The 17,302-nt window shown below is 43.8% G+C and overlaps 2 protein-coding genes across 2 annotated transcripts in view; both read right to left on the reverse strand.

Annotated features, from left to right (window-relative positions):
* LOC105541211 (pregnancy-specific beta-1-glycoprotein 2-like) overlaps positions 1-5,007 on the reverse strand; it is a 10,800-nt gene extending 5,793 nt beyond the window's left edge. Inside the window, exons 1-2 of the mRNA XM_011982141.1 lie at positions 4,944-5,007; positions 3,367-3,726 (exon numbers count right to left, since the gene is read on the reverse strand). Of these exons, the coding sequence (XP_011837531.1) occupies positions 3,367-3,726; positions 4,944-5,007 (424 nt within the window). The remainder of the gene's footprint in view (positions 1-3,366; positions 3,727-4,943) is intronic.
* LOC105541166 (putative pregnancy-specific beta-1-glycoprotein 7) overlaps positions 1-17,302 on the reverse strand; it is a 62,096-nt gene that overhangs the window by 16,791 nt on the left and 28,003 nt on the right. The window lies entirely within an intron of this gene.

A 17,302-nucleotide genomic window follows, 5' to 3' on the forward strand; every position in this document is an offset into this window, starting at 1 on the left:
ATGGATTAGAGACTTAAATGTTAGACCTAATACCATAAAAACCCTAGAAGAAAACCTAGGTAATACCATTCAGGACATAGGCATGAGCAAGGACTTCATGTCTAAAACACCAAAAGCAAAGGCAACAAAAGCCAAAATTGACAAATGGGATCTAATTAAACTAAAGAGTTTCTGAACAGCAAGAGAAACTATCATCAGAGTGAACAGGTAACCTACAGAATGGGAAAAATTTTTGCAATGTACTCATCTGACAAAGACCTAATATCCAGAACCTACAAAGAACTCAAACAAATTTACAAGATAAAAACAAACAGCCCCATCAAAAATTGGGCAAAGGATATGAACAGACACTTCTCAAAAGAAGACATTCATATAGCCAACAGACACATGAAAAAATGCTCATCATCACTGACCATCTGAGAAATGCAAATCAAAACCACAATGAGATACCATCTCACACCAGTTAGAATGGCAATCATTAAAAAGTCAGGAAACTACAGGTCCTGGAGAGGATGTGGAGAAATAGGAACATTTTACACTGTTGGTGGGATTGTAAACTAGTTTAACCATTGTGGAAAACAATATGGTGATTCCTCAAGGATCTACAACTAGAAATACCATATGACTCAGTCATCCCATTACTGGGTATATACCCAAAGGATTATAAATCATGCTACTCTAAAGACACATGAACACGTATGCTTATTGTGACACTATTCACAATAGCAAAGACTTGGAATCAACCCAAATGTCCATCAGTGACAGACTGGATTAAGAAAATTTGGCATATATACACTATGGAATACTATGTAGCCATAAAAAAGGATGAGTTTGTGTCCTTTGTAGGGACATGGATGCAGCTGGAAACCATCATTCTCAGCAAACTATCCACAAGAACAGAAAACCAAACACCATGTGTTCTAACTCATAGGTGGAAACTGAACAATAAGATCACTTGGACACGGGAAGGGGAACATCACACACGGGGGCCTATTATGGTGAGGGGTTGGGGGTCGGGTTGTAATGATAGTTATACCTGATGTAAATGACGAGTTGATGGGTGCAGCATATAAACATGGCAAATATACACATATGTAACAAACCTGCACGTTGTGCACATGTACCCTAGAACTTAAAGTATATTTTTAAAAAAAGATTTTAAAATTAAAAAAAAAAATCTCTAACCCCTGATCCACTAGGGAGGCTGATTTGAGTAATAATATACCTCCGTCCTCCTATTTGGCAGACTTGGAGTCATTAATATCTTTCTTTACTGCAAATCACTATCTGGATTAATTGGTTTTGTTTGTGCAGGAGGCCAGAAGAACATGTCTGGCAATTATAAGAATGGATGGAGGAGCTGCCTATCCCTGTCCCACGGTCTTGTGCACAGATCAGCCTCACAAAGGGACAGAGCCCTGGGTGGGGATACAGTGGAAGCTCATTCTCTTAGTGACTTGTGGACATTGGCTCGAGATGAAGCCTGGTAGGAGTGGAAACTCCAGGTCATTTCTATGCCTTTCCTATTACCTGGGAGGTGGACCATTCCACAGTGTTAGCAGGAAGGAAATAGAAGTCAGCCTAGTTAGAGGGAGTGTCTGGGGAAGACCTAGGGGTGGAGGAAGAAGCTGTGCAGGACAGGACTTGCCAGTTAGAATGAAGTGGGAGGAAGATGAGGGACACAGAGAAGCAGAGAAAGGCAGAGACAGCATGGCAGTGAACAGTGGGGGCTACAGTGACTTCAGAGACCCCAGGGACCAGGTGCCCCCATTTCCACAGTCCAGGACCAGGGAGCCCTGAAAACCCTCCAGTGGCCAAAGGGTTTCAACTTACATGAGGTGGGGTGTCTTTAGGGGCAAGAGGTAGTGGGGGGATGAAACATGGGTGTCAGCCTCTGAAGGACAAGGGAAAGGTGTGGCCTAGACCTCCTAGGATTCTGCATCTGAGATCCAGTCTCTAAAGAGGTTATGGATCATTCATTTCTTCATTCAATTCCTCCATTTGTTATGTGAGAGCACCTGAGTGTGTGTCTCTCACTGGGCCCGTGTTGGTGCAGGGTGTGAGTGGGGAAAGAAAACAAGGTCCTGTTCTTTATCCTGTCATGCCAGTGACATGGACACTTTGGGAAACAGGATTTCAGGTTCAGTGATAGGGGTTAAGATCTGAGGGGGAGGCTTGGACATTTTTTGCATTGACTCTGACAGTTGAGGCAGGTGATTTAGTTCTGGAGAACAGACTAATCAGCTGACCATTTGCTCTCACTCCTCTGAGGTTTGGATGCCGAAGATGAGAGGATTTGAGCCAATAAATGACTACGGGACCCTTGGAACCCAGTAATTCCTCACTTCTGGTGGAGGAGAGGATGGGCCTGTGGCTGCAGACACACCTCATGTGACCCTGATCTGCCTTTTGTGTTTGTGTGACTCTGGTTCAGTGACTGTGCCTTCCGGTGCCTCAGTTTTCTCTCAGTCAAATAAGCTAAATAGTGAATGGACTGTGGCTTTTCATGCTATCTGTGAATAAATTGTAAATTCTTCACAGTCACCTGATCAAATGCTTGGTACAGTGGAGGTGTTCACACAAACAGCATTTATTATTATTCACTTCCATGAGAGAGCAACTTTAGGTCAGATCCTTGTGGATAAGTTGCTGCCAAGTACATTTTCTCTCTTCTGTTTCTGCTTCTGGGGACATTAGACTTTCTATGGAGTGTCCTAAGCCTCACAAGGCAGTTGGCCTATGGCCTACAAAGCTTGTCTTTCTGTCCTCTCCACTCTGAGTCTCAGGTGAAGAAAGCTCTGTCCTTGCCCAGATGAGGCTCTGAGGGCTGAGCCCTGGCTGGTGAGCAGCTCCAGGAGACACAGTCCTCAGACAGCTGGTAAATCCTTGGTCCCAGTAAGCCCTGCCACAACTCAGCGCTGGCACAGGCTCCTCAGCTTTATCTGGAGTAAGGATTTAGGGACGGGGTCTGGTGTTGAGGTTTCTAGGGCTGAGCTTCTCTGAGAGTATCTCAAGGGGCCTCTTAGGCAAAGCCCTACTCAGTTCTCCAGGGTCTTTCTCAGGGTCAAGTTTATGAAGAGGGCAGGAGGTGCTTGGCTGAGACTGATCTCCTCCTGCTGAACAGCTCCCCCCCCATCAGACTGTCCTTCCTGTGCAGCAAGTGTCTACAGGGTCTGGAGGCAGGAAAAGAATTCTGATCTGCTGAGGTTTGTCTCCTCTGTGTGTGTCCTGCACTAAATGCCGGAACCGCAACATGGGACATAATGCAGAGAGGGACACAGGCAGTCCAGGCCTGACAATCCTGTGCGTGCAAAGTAGAAGTGACCCCCACCCCTCAACACCCAGGGATCATGTGGAATCACTCACGGTATAAGGTGAAATGTCCAGTTACTCCTTTAGTCCCATCACCTCGTTTTGTGATTTGAATGGTGTAGGATCCTGTGTCATTCTTGGTGACATTCTGGATCAGCAGGGATGCATTGGAATATACTGTTTCTCGTCCACTGTATGCAGGCCCAAATATAATCATTTCAGTGTCTGTTGTATATGCTGCAATGTAATGCTGGAGGTCCATTATTTGCCCTTTGTACCAGCTGTAGCCAGTAAGATTCTCGGGCAAATTGTAGACAAGTAGCAGAACATCCTTCCCCTCAGACACTTTGGTTGGCTGTGCTTCAATCGTGACTTGGGCAGTGGTAAGCGGGTTCCAGAAGATTAAAAGTGATGCTAGGAGGTGGAGAGAGCATCAGTCAATATTGAGACCTATGTATTGGGGTGAAAAGATGGGGCCCTGGGTCCTGAGAAGATCTCTTCAATCATCAGCCTTGTAGACACACACACACAAACACACACACCCCTCTTTGTGTGTATGTGTGTGTATTGTGTTTTTGTCCTACTGTCCTACTGGGTCAAGGTCAGCAGCACGACCCCCATTCATTCAACACTTCTGACCTCGGCATTTTTCTCTTTGAAATCCTCTTCCCCAGGGATCTGCATGGCTCCCTCCGCAACACCCTCAGGTCCTGCTCACATCAGGGCATCCTTAGACTTCTTTCCTGACACCTCCTTCAGAGACCCTGGGTCTTCCCTTTCTGACCTTTCCCTGCTCTGCTCCCTCCGGAGCTCTTGTCAACACCTGATACCACATTCCAGATCTCTTTGCAGGTCTGTCTTCCTGCCCATGAGAGCATGAGCTCTGTAAGGACAGGGACGTTTGTGATCTTGGTTGCACCCCGGTGCCTGGGACAGGCTGCAGACTCCTGCAGATGTGAGGGTTCCCAGGGACCTCCCAGCCAGGGCTATTTTTTTTCTTTCCCCTAATTGTTGAGGTATTTTGCTGAGGACAGTGTTTCATGTCCTGCTTATATTTTCATTTGAAGTGTCATCCGATAATAATTATTATCATTTTTCAAAATATGGTGGCCACTGATGATTAACCAGGAGAACAGAACACTTGAGATTTTCCTACCTATTACCAATTCCAGTTCAATGTGATTTTTCTGTTGTGACCCTGTCCCTATCTGGTATATTTTCCCCAATCCAGGCTCCAACAGAGCCTTCTTTCCTTTATTTATTTATTTATTTATTTTTCTTTTTGAGATGGAGTCTCATACTGTCTCCCAGGCTGGCATGTAGTGCCACGATCTTGGCTCACTGCAACCTCTGCCTCCCAGATTCATGCAATTCTCCTGCCTCAGCCTCCTGAGTAGCTAGGATTACAGGAGCCCACCACCACACCTGGTTAATTTTTTCTGTTTTTAGTAGAGACGGGGCTTCACTGTGTTGATCAGACTGGTCTTGAACTCCTGACCTCATGATCCATCCACCTCAGCCTCCCAAAGTGCTGGCTTCTTTTATTTTTTAGAACCCCATCCTCTCCAGGAGACCCCATCCAATCATTCTGCTTCCTCCTCCTGTCCTCTCCCAGGAAGTTCTCTCCTCACCTGTGAGTAGAAGCTCCTTCCAGGTGATGTGCAGTGTGTAGGGAGGCACTGAGAGGGGCCCCATGGCCTCTTCTGCCTGTGTGTTCTCCTCTGTGGAGATGAGTCTGGGATCCAGAATCTTTCCGAGCACAGCTGTCAGCTGTACTGTCCTTCCTCCTTCTGTGCTGAGCCTCTTCCCGGGGCAGGAGCACATCTCAGGCTTATGGGCGGGGTCTGTGCCCAGGTCACCTCTCTATTCCCTCCCCTCTCAGTCCTGCCTCTTTGTCCCTTCTTCTCTTCTTCCTTTTGTCTGTGTGTCAGGTCCCTGGGAATTGTGGAGGCCTCTGCCTTTTTCAGCAGTGATTTTGTCACCAAACCTCGCTACACACTATGTGCAAAACCACAAACATACACACAAAAGAGACGCATACAGACACACAGAGTCACACACATACTCTGTAGGTTGGGCAAGCACAGTTCTGGGCCTCAGCCTCCTGCTGTCCCAGTGGCTCTTGGTCGGCGTGCATATTCACACCCCTTGCCCTCTTTCATCCCCATCTGGCTCTCCCCTTCAGTGCAGGAGGCTGGAGCTGCATCAGGTCCCTGTTATCGGGACACCACATTGTGCTGTGGGTGAGCTCCGTGTAGCCTGGTGACAGGGACCCTTCCTTTCTATAATTGTGTCTCGCTTGGCTGCAAATTCCAAGGATGGACATTCATGACCTGGGTGTCCCAGAGGAAACTGTCCTTCCTGGAGGTGTGCAGGGTGAATCTCTTATGCCTCTTCTGAGGAGAGGCATGTGCTGGTTGCTTAGTGGGGGCTGTAACTCCCATGGTGAAAGGGACAGTTCTCAGTCACTCTGTTGCTCCCTTGGGACTGGTGGATGGGTTTCTCATCTCTTCCTGACCATCTTTGGTATCCTCTCTTCCCTGGGTGTCTGATTGTCCTGTGGTCACCACACCTTCCCCGTGGTGATGCAGGAGGAAGTGGGGAGTTACCCAGGAACCCGGTGGAACATGGCTCGTTGAGATACGGAAAGGAGAGCCTGGGATAGAGCAGGGATTCAGAGCTGGAGAGATTCATCCAGACTTACTCCGTGGACGTGATGGGCTCAGTCCTCCGTGTGCTGACATACCCAGGGGTCTGTCCTGAGGGTTTTGACCTGGCCAAGATGCTCTCTGTAGAGGAGGAACAGGCAGTCACCAGAGAGCCTCTCTGGAGGGACATCGCTCACACCTGAGAAGGCGGGTGGGGGTGAGTTGTGTTCTCAGAGCAAAGAGCAATAATACCCTCTTCTCCCGGCAGGGACACAGGAGAGGTCTGCTTCCCAAGGGACAGCCGGGGGTAGGTGGACACATCCTATGTGTTGCCTGTGTGTGACCGTCACAGGCGCTCTGAGCCCCATGGGGTGCAGCGGGCAGGCAGGTCACAGGGTGCCTGACTGATTCCCGGGGAGGCTGTGGGCCTTCAGGCAGCAGCTGTTCTCTGTCAGCACTAGGCTTGGCCTAGGATGACCCATAGAACAGGACAGATGGAGCAGAGGCGGACATTTAGGGAGCAGTGACAGAAAGAGTTGATGAGGATGGAGGGAGGTTACAAGGGGAAAGTGCGCAGTGTGGCATCGCGTGCACCAGCGCTGCCCTAGGAGATGTCTTTTTAACTGAGCCCAGGGAAGGAGCAGGTGTGTGGGGCAGGAGCTGCCGGCAGAGGGAGTGGTGTTAGGTTGGCGGACGCCAGATCAGGGAGGAGCTGACAGTGTCCGTGTGGGGAGCATGGAGGACGTTGAGGACTTGGGCAGAGGTGTCCTTGGTGAAGGTGGACCCTGCTTGGCTATGGGTTCTGCTGAGGGACGTCCGCATCCCCTGGGAAGGCTCCAGGCTGGAGGGACTCTGCCGCCCTCTGGTGGACTGGAAGGGAAGTGTGGGTGGCCGAAGTCCCAGGCCAGGCTACGTGTTTTATTCCGCAAGGTTCTGCACGTTTCTAACGAGGTCACACATATGCTATGTTACAGTTCCATCACCTTCCAGTCCTGTGAGTTCCAGTCTCTCTGGCTCTACGTTCACTGTTCTCCCTCTTTCACGATCGGAGGTCCCGAACGCTGATTTTTGTCACCTTCTGTGAGTTTGTGTTTGTGTGCAGTAGGCGGCACTGTGTATATCCTGGGGGCAGTGATGTCTGGGGCTGAGCACTGCACATGGGCTTGGGAGCAGAAGACGGAGCAGCAGGGTAGGAGGATCAATGCCAGGGGAGCAGGGACAAGTTATTTTCATTTTCTCACTCCCAGGGACCAGAACCCAGGATTCTGACTCCAGGGCGCAGTACCACACCCTGCTGGTGTCCCTGGATGTCAGGAGTGCTCATAGTGTCATGTTGCCTTGGCATTCACTGTTTAAGGTGTAAATTTATTTGCCTCACATCAGAGGCAGGCTTTGCTCACCATGGCAGTTTTCAATACTGTATCTGGTTCAAGTGACTGCAGTTGGTGGCCAGCGATAAAATCTAAGAGGCATCTCTCCTGCTTGGTGTGCTGGGCTCCTCTCTCTCCATCTGATTTCTTTAAACTGATATTCTGACATTTGCCCTTACATTTAAAGTGACCACTTCTCAATCACAGCGTGATCTCCTGGTCCCAGTGTTTGCTACTTGCTTTAAACACATCCATTAAAGCTCCCTACTGGAAACCTGTCAGATAACACCTGGACTTACAAAAGACATCGGCTTACAGTTCTCTTCTCTCCTCCCTGCCTGGGCTCACTGACCTCTGTATCTGTGGTCTCCAGGTGTGCCGAGTGCTCCCCAGTGTCTGTAAGTAGTAAAAACACTTACACTTTCACGTTGTGGTTGTATCATTATAGCCTCACATGCCATCCAGGGCCTGACATCGAGGCTGCCCTATGGGACCTGTGCTGGTTGAACCCCTGCTGGAGCTCTTGTTTTGGGACCTGCAGTTCTTCTGGGGGCCGGAGCTTCCAGCTAACTTGATTGAAAAACTGGTACGTTTCATGGAAAACACTGGGTCAGATGATGTATTCATGGGCTTCAGCTGCCATAACAAACACCTTAGCCTGGGTGAATTAAATAATAGAAATCAATTTTGCACAGTTCTGTGAATAATGTGCTATTTTAACCACTTGAAAATGTGCAATCAAATGCAATTAACCACATACACAGTGTGAAGTTACCATCACCACTATTTTTCCTAGAAAATTTTTATCATTTTAAACTGAAACCTTGTATAATTAAAACTATAATAACTCCTTGTATTTTCCACCCTAGACCTTGATCATCTCTACTGTGTCTCTGTGAATTTGCCTATTCTTGATGTTTCATATAAATGGAATTATATATATATGTTATTTAGTTTCTGACATATTTCACTTAGCATAATGTTTCCAAAGCCCATGCATCTTCCAGTGGATGTCAGAGCTTCATTCCTCTTTATGGCAGATTAACATTCTGTTGTATGTGTGACCACATTTGTTTATTCATGTGCTGATGAACACTTGGATTGTTTTCATATTTTATCTTTTGTGAGTAATGCTACAACCAACATTCCCATGCGAGTACCTGTTTCAGTGCCTGGATTCAATTCTTTGGGTATATACCTAGGAAAGGATGCTGTTTCATATGAGAATTCTATGATTAGCTTCTTGAGGAACAGCACAACTGTTTCTCCTAGTGGTTGCACATTTTTATAATCTCACCAGCAATGTATGAGGATTCCAAATTCTACATAATGCTTTCAATTGTTATTTAACATTTGAAATGAATGGTAGCCATATTTGTAGGTTTAGTGTGGGATTCCATTGTGGCTTTGACTTTGTATTTTCCTAATGACTAATGATGTTGAGTTTCTTTTCATGTCCCTCTTGATGATCTGCATATCTTCTTTGAAGAAATGTCTATTTGCGTCCTTTGCCCATTTATATAAATTGAGAGGTTTGTCTCTTTGTTATTGAGTTGTAGCAGTTCTTTATATATTCTGGGCATGAAACCATTGTCTATGTGATTTGCAACTGTTATGTCTCATTCTGTGTTTGGTCTTTTTATTTTCTTGATAATATCCTTTGATGCACAAAAGGCTTGCATCTTTAGCCAAATTTATCTGTTTTTCCTTTTTCTTTCTCATGCATTTGGGTCATACCTGAGAATCCATTGCACATTTGAGGTCATTAAGTTTTACCCCTATGTCTTTTTCTAAGATGTTCTTGTGGTTACAGATTTTAAACTTAACTCACTCATCCACTTTAAGATAATTGTTTGATATGGTTGGAAGTACAGTTCTCTAAGTTTATTGCTTTGCATGTGGTTATCTAGTTGTTTCTGCACCATTATTTGAGAGGATGATTGTTCCTCCATTAAATTATCTTGACACCCTTATTCAAGAGAAATGAACTATAAGGGTGAGGGTTTACTTGTGGACTCTCAATTCTATCCCTTTGGTCCCTATTTGTATTCTCATGCCAGCAGCTTCTGTTTTTAGTACTTGTAATGTTTTGTGAGTTTTCAAATAAGAAAGTTCAAGTTCTGCAATTTATTTTGGCAAAATTGTTTTGGCTCTTTCAGGGGTACTTTTTTAAAAGCAAGGAGGTCAATGTTTTGCAATTGAAAAGCTTTTTCTGTCGTATTTCGGGGAGGAATTTTGCAATCTAGGGATCTTTTCAGGAACTTTATCACAAGTAGGCAAATTATCTCCACTTCCTTTGCTGAAGTACTGGGTTGAAATGTGTGTTGCCTCCCGTTGAGGAATTGAGAGACCCTGGAAGCACTTGCTTATGTGGTGAGAGACAGTGAGCTCCTTAATGAGAGGCACAGAAGACATTGCTTTGGGACGCAATGTTGTCAGGGGAGCTGTGTGCCTCTCTACTTCTTTAATTTTTGTGCAGTTTAGATCTCTGCTGGACACACTAGATATTGAAATCTTTGTTCATTCTCTTGGTTCTGGGTTGGCTGACCTGTCAGCTGGAGCTGGAGGACATGCCTGGAAGGGGAGTGAACCCCATGGGAAAGAACAGGGTTCAGCAGAGTGAAAGCAGCTGGGACCCAGAGAAGCCAGTGAGGTCTGACTCTTAAAAGCCAAAGACCAGCAGGTGGGTGTCCTCAGGGGCAAGTGGACTGCACTGGTACCCATTCAAGTTAACTGGAAAAAGGTAAGAGGCTTTGGATATTCCATTTTCTCTCTCAACTCTTCAGCAGGAGATTTAGGCCCTGAGCTGGTACTGTTCTCCAGCAGGGTCAGGGTGGACAGAAATGACTGCATATCAGGCCTAAGTCCATGTCACCCTCTCAGGCATTGCCCCTGAAGATGGATAATTTTGTTCAGAGTCCCAGCCTGGGCACATGGGAGGAACCACCTTATTAAAATTAATTTAAGAAAACAGTATGCATGCTTTATTCTTCTAGAATAATTATAAATGTCATGTTTTACAATGTATCTCTTAAAAGAATGGTGAGAACCATCTACATAATGTATGTTTTACGTGGTCTTTTCTATAATTGCAGCTTTCACATGTTCTTATAGAATCCATTTCCTTTGGGAACACACAGGCAGTATCTCTGTGTTGATTTCTAGTGGGAAATCTTTATGCAGGGTGGAGAGAGTCACATTTCCTAATGAGAGATGGAAAGCATCTGATTACCCGAAAAAGTGTCCAAATTCTGCTGGTACGATCATGGTGCTGCAGGTAGAGGTCAGTTTAAGGAGGATTCAGGCAAAGCAATTTTGAAAGTCTTTTTCATTGTTTTTGTTTCTTTGTTTGTTTGTTGTTTTGTGTTTTTGTTTTTTACAAAACCATGGGCAGAAGCCACCATCTGGACCCACCTCATGTTGGAATGGATGAGGGACAGAAATGGAGCTCAGTAAATTGAAAATGAAATTCAGGAGTGGGGAAGAGGTTTCACAGGTCAACGGGTGTGAGAGGTGAAAGGTTAAATGATGAGAATGTTCAAAACATCTTCTTTCTCTATAATAAGAGAGCATTTAGGCCCCTGAGTCAGACAGTGTCCAGGCCAGGGGGAGCAGGATGTTGTCAGCTCTCCTGGTCAAAAGTGAGACTCCAGCAGTGTCCAGTTGCCTCATCCAGTTTGGGATTTATTCCTATTTTTAAAATGATCCAACAGTATACAATTTTGAAAATATACAAAAATCTCTATGTTACCATTCACAGATAGACAAGATGGCCCTAACATGGTGAGAGAATCAGAATGGGGTTTGGGTTTACATTGTGTATTTTTTTCTCCCAATATCTACAGAATTCCCTACATCAATTTTTTAATGTAACCCAATGGGTGTCATTCCCTTTCACAGTTACAGACATTTACAGTTTACGGTTAAAACCCTTGGAAAAACCACACTTTTTCTGCTGTGAGGAACAGGCAGCCATGTGGCATCACCTCTAAACATGCCTTTTGGGACATCAAATTGCTGATTAAGTAAAAGTCATTTCAGTAGATATTGAAGACCTCCATTTTACCCCTCTCACACTTGTAAATCTTCTACCAAGAGGTGATGGATTTTAGGGGTGATTTGCTTTTATAGATTAGTGGAGTTTAATGCTTCTGCCAGGGGAAAATTTTTCATTGGGAAAAGCATTTGGCGAAGTCTGGAGACATTGCTGGTTGTCAGAGGTGGGGGAGGGAGTCCTGCTGGCCTTGAGTGGGTAGAGTCCCCAGATAGTGTTGAACATTCTAGAGTTCACAGAGCCCCACCAGTATGACCACTACAAAGTTCAATGCTGAGGAGGAGTGGAGAGCCCTCATGTGCCTTCCCTAGCTTCCCTGGAGCTTTTTACCTTCTCTTTCCATCAGTCTCTACCACTTTCTCACCTCAGCTTTCTCCTTGAACCTTAATGCCCTCCACTTCAACTTTCCCATAGTTTAAGACCTGCTGTAATCTCTTGACTTCCTTGGCCCCTTTCTGATCCTTAGTAGGGTGTCCTCTAGAGGGGATCCTCACCTTTCCTGGAGCTTCCCAGGATCCAGATGCCCCTGCCCTGTGTGGGCACCAGAGATATGACCGTGTGCCTGTGTCTCTAAAGGTCCTGTCACTCAGGACTTTTGTGTGAGAGTCCTGTCACTCAGGACTTTTGTGTGATATTACCCTCCCCTACTTTTCTTGGAACATAAAAATATGTACAAATCTTGGAGAGTAAAATGTCTTAATGCATGTCAAAATTTTAAAAAATACATATTTTTGCCTCCTAAACTTTACTGGCAAAAATTTATCACACTACGAGTCATGAAAAATGACACCTAATCAGGGTTATTCACTGTATTGTTTGTTTAAGAGCAAAATGTTGGGAACAACCTAGACTTTCACCAGCACGATGCTAGTTAAACAGATTACCTTATATCTACACAATAGAATATGATTCAGCAGCATAAAAAGTGTAGAATCTGTCAGCTATTCATATGGAAACACCTCCATGTTCTATTTATATTATAGCATCTAAACATCACAGAATAAGATGCAGATTTTGTACTACATCTGACCTTAGAACATTATTTTTACTTTTTTTTTTTTTTTTTAAATTTAAAGAGTGAATGTCTCACTCTCACACCCAGGCTGAAGTGCAGTGGTGATTCATGATTGACTGCAGCCTCATCCTTGTGAGCTCAAGCGATCTTCCTGCCTCAGCCTCCTGAGTAGCTGGAATAACAGGCACATGCCCCCATGCTTATCTAATTTTTTTGTGATTGTTTCTGGAGACGTGGGGTTTCACCCAGGCTGGTGAAATCCCAGGCTCTTCTCAAACTTCTGGGCCCAAGTGATCTGCCCACTTTCACTCCCAAAATGCTGGAATTACAAGCGAGTGTCACCACACCTGATTCTGCCTTTTCTTTTTATAATTGGACTGCAGTCTACTCACGCATCTCTTTCCCCATCAGGTGATTTCTATTTCTCCTCAATGTCTCAACCATATGTCCATGCCAAAATCCAGATGGATTTGCTTTTGTTTAGAATTAGTTTTTCTTTTTTTTTTTTTTAAGAGAAGCCTTGGGAATGGTCTCCAGGCTGATTTTCAGGATTCTAATCTTCACTGTCTAAGCCATATGTTTCCATTTCCAGATATTGATTACAGTCACTTGTAGAGCATTTAAACCCTACCAATGACTGTACCATCCCTTAAGCCTATCTGATTTGGCTGATGTGTGGTGTAGCCCAGGAATTGGTTGTTTAAAAATGCTCTCAAGGAAAAGGGTCATTTTGCAGTGGAGGAACTTTAACCCAGTGATCAACACCCAGGAATTGGTTGTTTAAAAATGCTTTCAAGGAAAAGGGTCATTTTGCAGTGGAGGAACTTTAATCCAGTGATCAAAGTTAATGTCTCCAGTAGTCAAAGATAACGACATATTAGGGCATTCTAATACAATGGATGGAGAAGGTGCAGCATCATCCCTGTGGTATTCTTCTACAAACTGTATAACCCGAGTTTAATCGTGAGAAAATATTAGAAAAGTCCAAAATGAGTGTCTGCTACAAAATAAGTAACCAAAAAATTGTGAAGCTCTTAAAGGTAAATCCTAACTTCCCCAGATTAAAGAAGACTGAAAGAACAGTACAATGAAGAGCAATATGTGATACTAGATTGGATCCTGGTCCAGAAAAAGGACATTAGTCAGAACATAGAGGGGATTTGGATAAGGTCTCTACAGGCTTTCATTTTACAGTGTTAATAATCATTTATTGATTTTGATTATTCGGTGCATATCTATAAAGTTAATATTTGGGGAAGTTGAATGAAAAGCATAGGAGGACTTTGCCTATTTTTGGAACATTTTAGAAAGTCTGAAATTATTTCAAAATTAAACATGAAAAGGAAAGAAAAGAAATATAGATCTTCTAGATATTTCTGTTAAGTGTCCAAAGTTGAAGATCATTTCCCAACTTCTCTTGCCTAGTGCTGGTCATGGTAATCTTCCTGGCAATGCTGTTTGTCATGTTTGTGACCTTCTCAAAGCTTTCCAGTGACTTCTCTTATCTGTGGGATGAAGTTCCCATTACATAGGCTGCCATTCAGTGTCCTCATAGCATGGCCCTAATCTCCCTTTTTTTTTAATCCGTGTTGAAAGACCTGACCAACATTTTACTTTATAATGGCCAAACTTGTTCCAATTTTTTCATGCTTCTCTGATGCCCTTCCCTGTCTTCTGAACTTTGGGACTTCAGTCAAGGTGGTGGGAAATATTTTAGAAGAAAAATTATACAGTTATAGGAAATAGTCACAAATCTTCTTGGAAGCTGGGAGTTTGCATAGCTTCCGTAAAAGGTTTGGCTGAAGGCAGTTGAATTATCTTAAAAGCTTAGGGCATAGATACACAAGGATGTAGAGGAGTTTATCTAAATAGCTTGTTTACTCAGGCGGTCCTAAAGCCAACATTTAATCTTATGCTGGGGGAACTACTCTTGGGGAGGTCGGCAATGTCAATTATCTTCTAGTGGTGTTTACTCAAGATCTTTGTTATTTAATCTGTACTAAATAAATGCGAATTTCACTGGCAGATCAGGGCCACTGCTGTTAACTCTTTACTGGGCCCTTCTAGGTATCCGTGAGTTACTTGGCCACGTAGTCTACTCTTTCACTGGGTATTAGTGTCTGAGTGTATTTGTTCATCCATTGCTGGGTCAGGGTCTGCCGGTTGGACCCAGACAGTTGGTGCCCAGGTCTGAGGTATAGGGGCAAATAATCACAACAGAAGCTTTGAAAACTAAGGAGAAGACTGTGTGGTTGGTAAGCCAGTAAGTCGATAAGTCAGTAAGTCCGTAGGTCATCGGTGCCTGCTTGGGATCTCCAATTTCGAGGGAATTGTTCAGGGTAGGCTTTTATCACGGGACAACAGTTATCAGCACAACAGGAGCAGTATCTAAAAGTATTCAAACAGCTGCTTAAAGCCACTGGAGCCTTGGTTTTGCAGGCTCAAGTAAGGGACCTAATGCACATTGTATCACTTAACCCATGGTTTCCGAAAGAAGGTAACCTAGGCATAGACCTTTGGGAACAAGTGGGGAGAAATCTTTTGGTTTTGTTCTCTTTTCTTTTCCTTTCTTTTGAGATAGACACAAGAAACAGAAAAGGGGGAGATGTGGCAGTTGAGTCAGGGTGGTGGAAACGATTTTAGAGGAAAAATTATAAAGATAGTTATAGGAAATAGTCACAAACCTTCCTGGAAGGCCGGGGAAGTTGCATAGCTTCAGTAAAAGACTTGGCTGAAGGCAGCTGAATTCTCTTAAAAAGTGTAAATACAAATGATTGTAGAGGAGTTTACTCAGGTGGTCTTAAGAACAACCTTGATTATCTACGGCTGTATGATTGCTCTCTACTCAGAAGGTCGGTAAAGTCAATTACACTCTAGTGGTCATATGTCCTTGAGGACTTGATTTGTGACCAAGTCGGAGCACTCACTCTTGGTCTCCACCATCAGGGGGAGGAATCATTTTTGAGTCACATTAGGTGACCAGCCTTAACATGGCTGAGAACCTGAGGTGCTTTTTTTTTCTTTTGTTTTCCAAATGTGTTAAGCTCCCAGGAGGGCTTGTCATAAGAAATCCCATCCATCTTGGACTTTGGTCATCCCAAGTCTTTTTGCTTGGATAGGCCTGAGGCAACATGAGTCTTTTGTTTTCCTAAGCCTGTTCCTGAGAGTACATATTTCATTTTGTTGGGTTGGGGGAAAAGATCATTGGGGTTGGTTTTTCACCAAAGAGCCTCTTGGATTGAGTCACTTAGAATCAATACGTCACTGGAAATCCTAATTGTCCATGGCCAGAAGATGGATTCTTTAAATTGGGACTTCTAAGTTAAAAAATATTTTAGAGCTCTCTTACTCCAAACGGTTGATCAGAGGATTTAATTTCAAAGAGAGATACCTACCTAATAGTGTTATGGCTAGCCTTAAATTTTCTTTTAACTAAATTACAGAGCAAAAATCTGACCTAAAACAAAGTTAATTTTTTTGTGAACTCAAACTGCTTGCCTTAGAACCTATGAGAAAATAAGAATAAAATCCACTTTACTTTATCATCGAACAGTTAAAAATTTTATGCTTTTACTGCTGTATCCTGGATTTAATTTCAGATGAAGGAATCAGCCTTATTTGTTTTGATATTTGTGTGATTTTTGAGTTTTGAGGTGCTCCTTCACCTCTTTGGTGATGTCTCATAGATGCTTGGCTAAGCCATAATCTTGGTTAAGGCTTTTTAGTTTCATTTGGGAACTAACACTTTTGGTTAAAAAAAAAAAAATCAAAAGCCAGAAATATCAGCTGTTTGTCCTACCTAAAATCTGATAATAAGAAATCTGAGGCCGGGCCCAGTGGCTCATGCCTGTAATCCCAGCACTTTGGGAGGCCAAGGGGGGCGGATCACTAGGTCTAGAGATCGAGACCATCCCGGTTAACACAGTGAAACCCCGTCTCTGTTAAAAATACAAAAAGTTAGCCAGACATAGTGGTGTGCACCTGTAGGCCCAGCTACAGGGGAGGCTGAGAGAGGAGAATGGTGTGACTCTGGGAGGAAGAAGTTGCGGTGAGTTGAGATTGCGCCACTACATTCCAGCCTGGGTGAGAGAGCGAGACTCCATCTTAAAAAAAAAAATTAAATTAAATTTAAAAAAAAATCTGAAAGTGTTGCAGTAGGTAGCTGGTCAGACATGAGCAGGGCAGGAGAGATCCTTCCACCTCCACACACTAGAAATGTCAAGTGTTCATCACCAGGTGATGGTCAAGTCAAGTGGTTGTTAATTCTAAAGTAATATTGGTTGCAGTTAGGTACAGGGAGATACAGTCTCACAATAAATAGAAAACATCTGAAACAGGTGATCAGCAGCTTCCTGATAAGTTCTCAGAAGTTGAGGAAGTGGGCTCAGATATACGCATTAAGAGGCAAACTAGTAGAGTTTCTGGTATAAGACCTTCAGGAACTTTTTTTTGTTTTTTTTATTTTTTTACATTTTAGAAGAATTTTTTAGTAACTATGTTTTAAATTTTTTTAATGTTTTATTTTATTTTTAAATCTTTTCTTTCCATAGGATTTTGGGGAATTGGTATTTCAATACATAAATTCTCTAGTGGTGATTTGTGAGATTTTGGTGCACCCATCACCAAAGCAGTAGACACTGAACTCAATTTGTAGTCTTTTATCCCTCACTCCCTTCCCACCCTTTTCCCCAAGTCTAATTTATCATTCTTATGCCTTTGCATCCTCGTAGCTTAGCTCCCACTTATGAGTGAGAATATTCAGTGTTTGGTTTTCCATTCCTGAGTTACTTCACTTAGAATAATAGTCTCCAGTTTCTTCCAGGTTGCAACGAATGCCATTAATTCATTCCTTTTATGGCTGAGTAGTATCCAATCGTGTGTGTGTGTGTGTGTGTGTGTGTGT

The sequence above is a fragment of the Mandrillus leucophaeus genome, unplaced genomic scaffold (assembly GCF_000951045.1).
Source record: "Mandrillus leucophaeus isolate KB7577 unplaced genomic scaffold, Mleu.le_1.0 Scaffold235, whole genome shotgun sequence".
NCBI classification, from domain to species: domain Eukaryota; kingdom Metazoa; phylum Chordata; class Mammalia; order Primates; family Cercopithecidae; genus Mandrillus; species Mandrillus leucophaeus.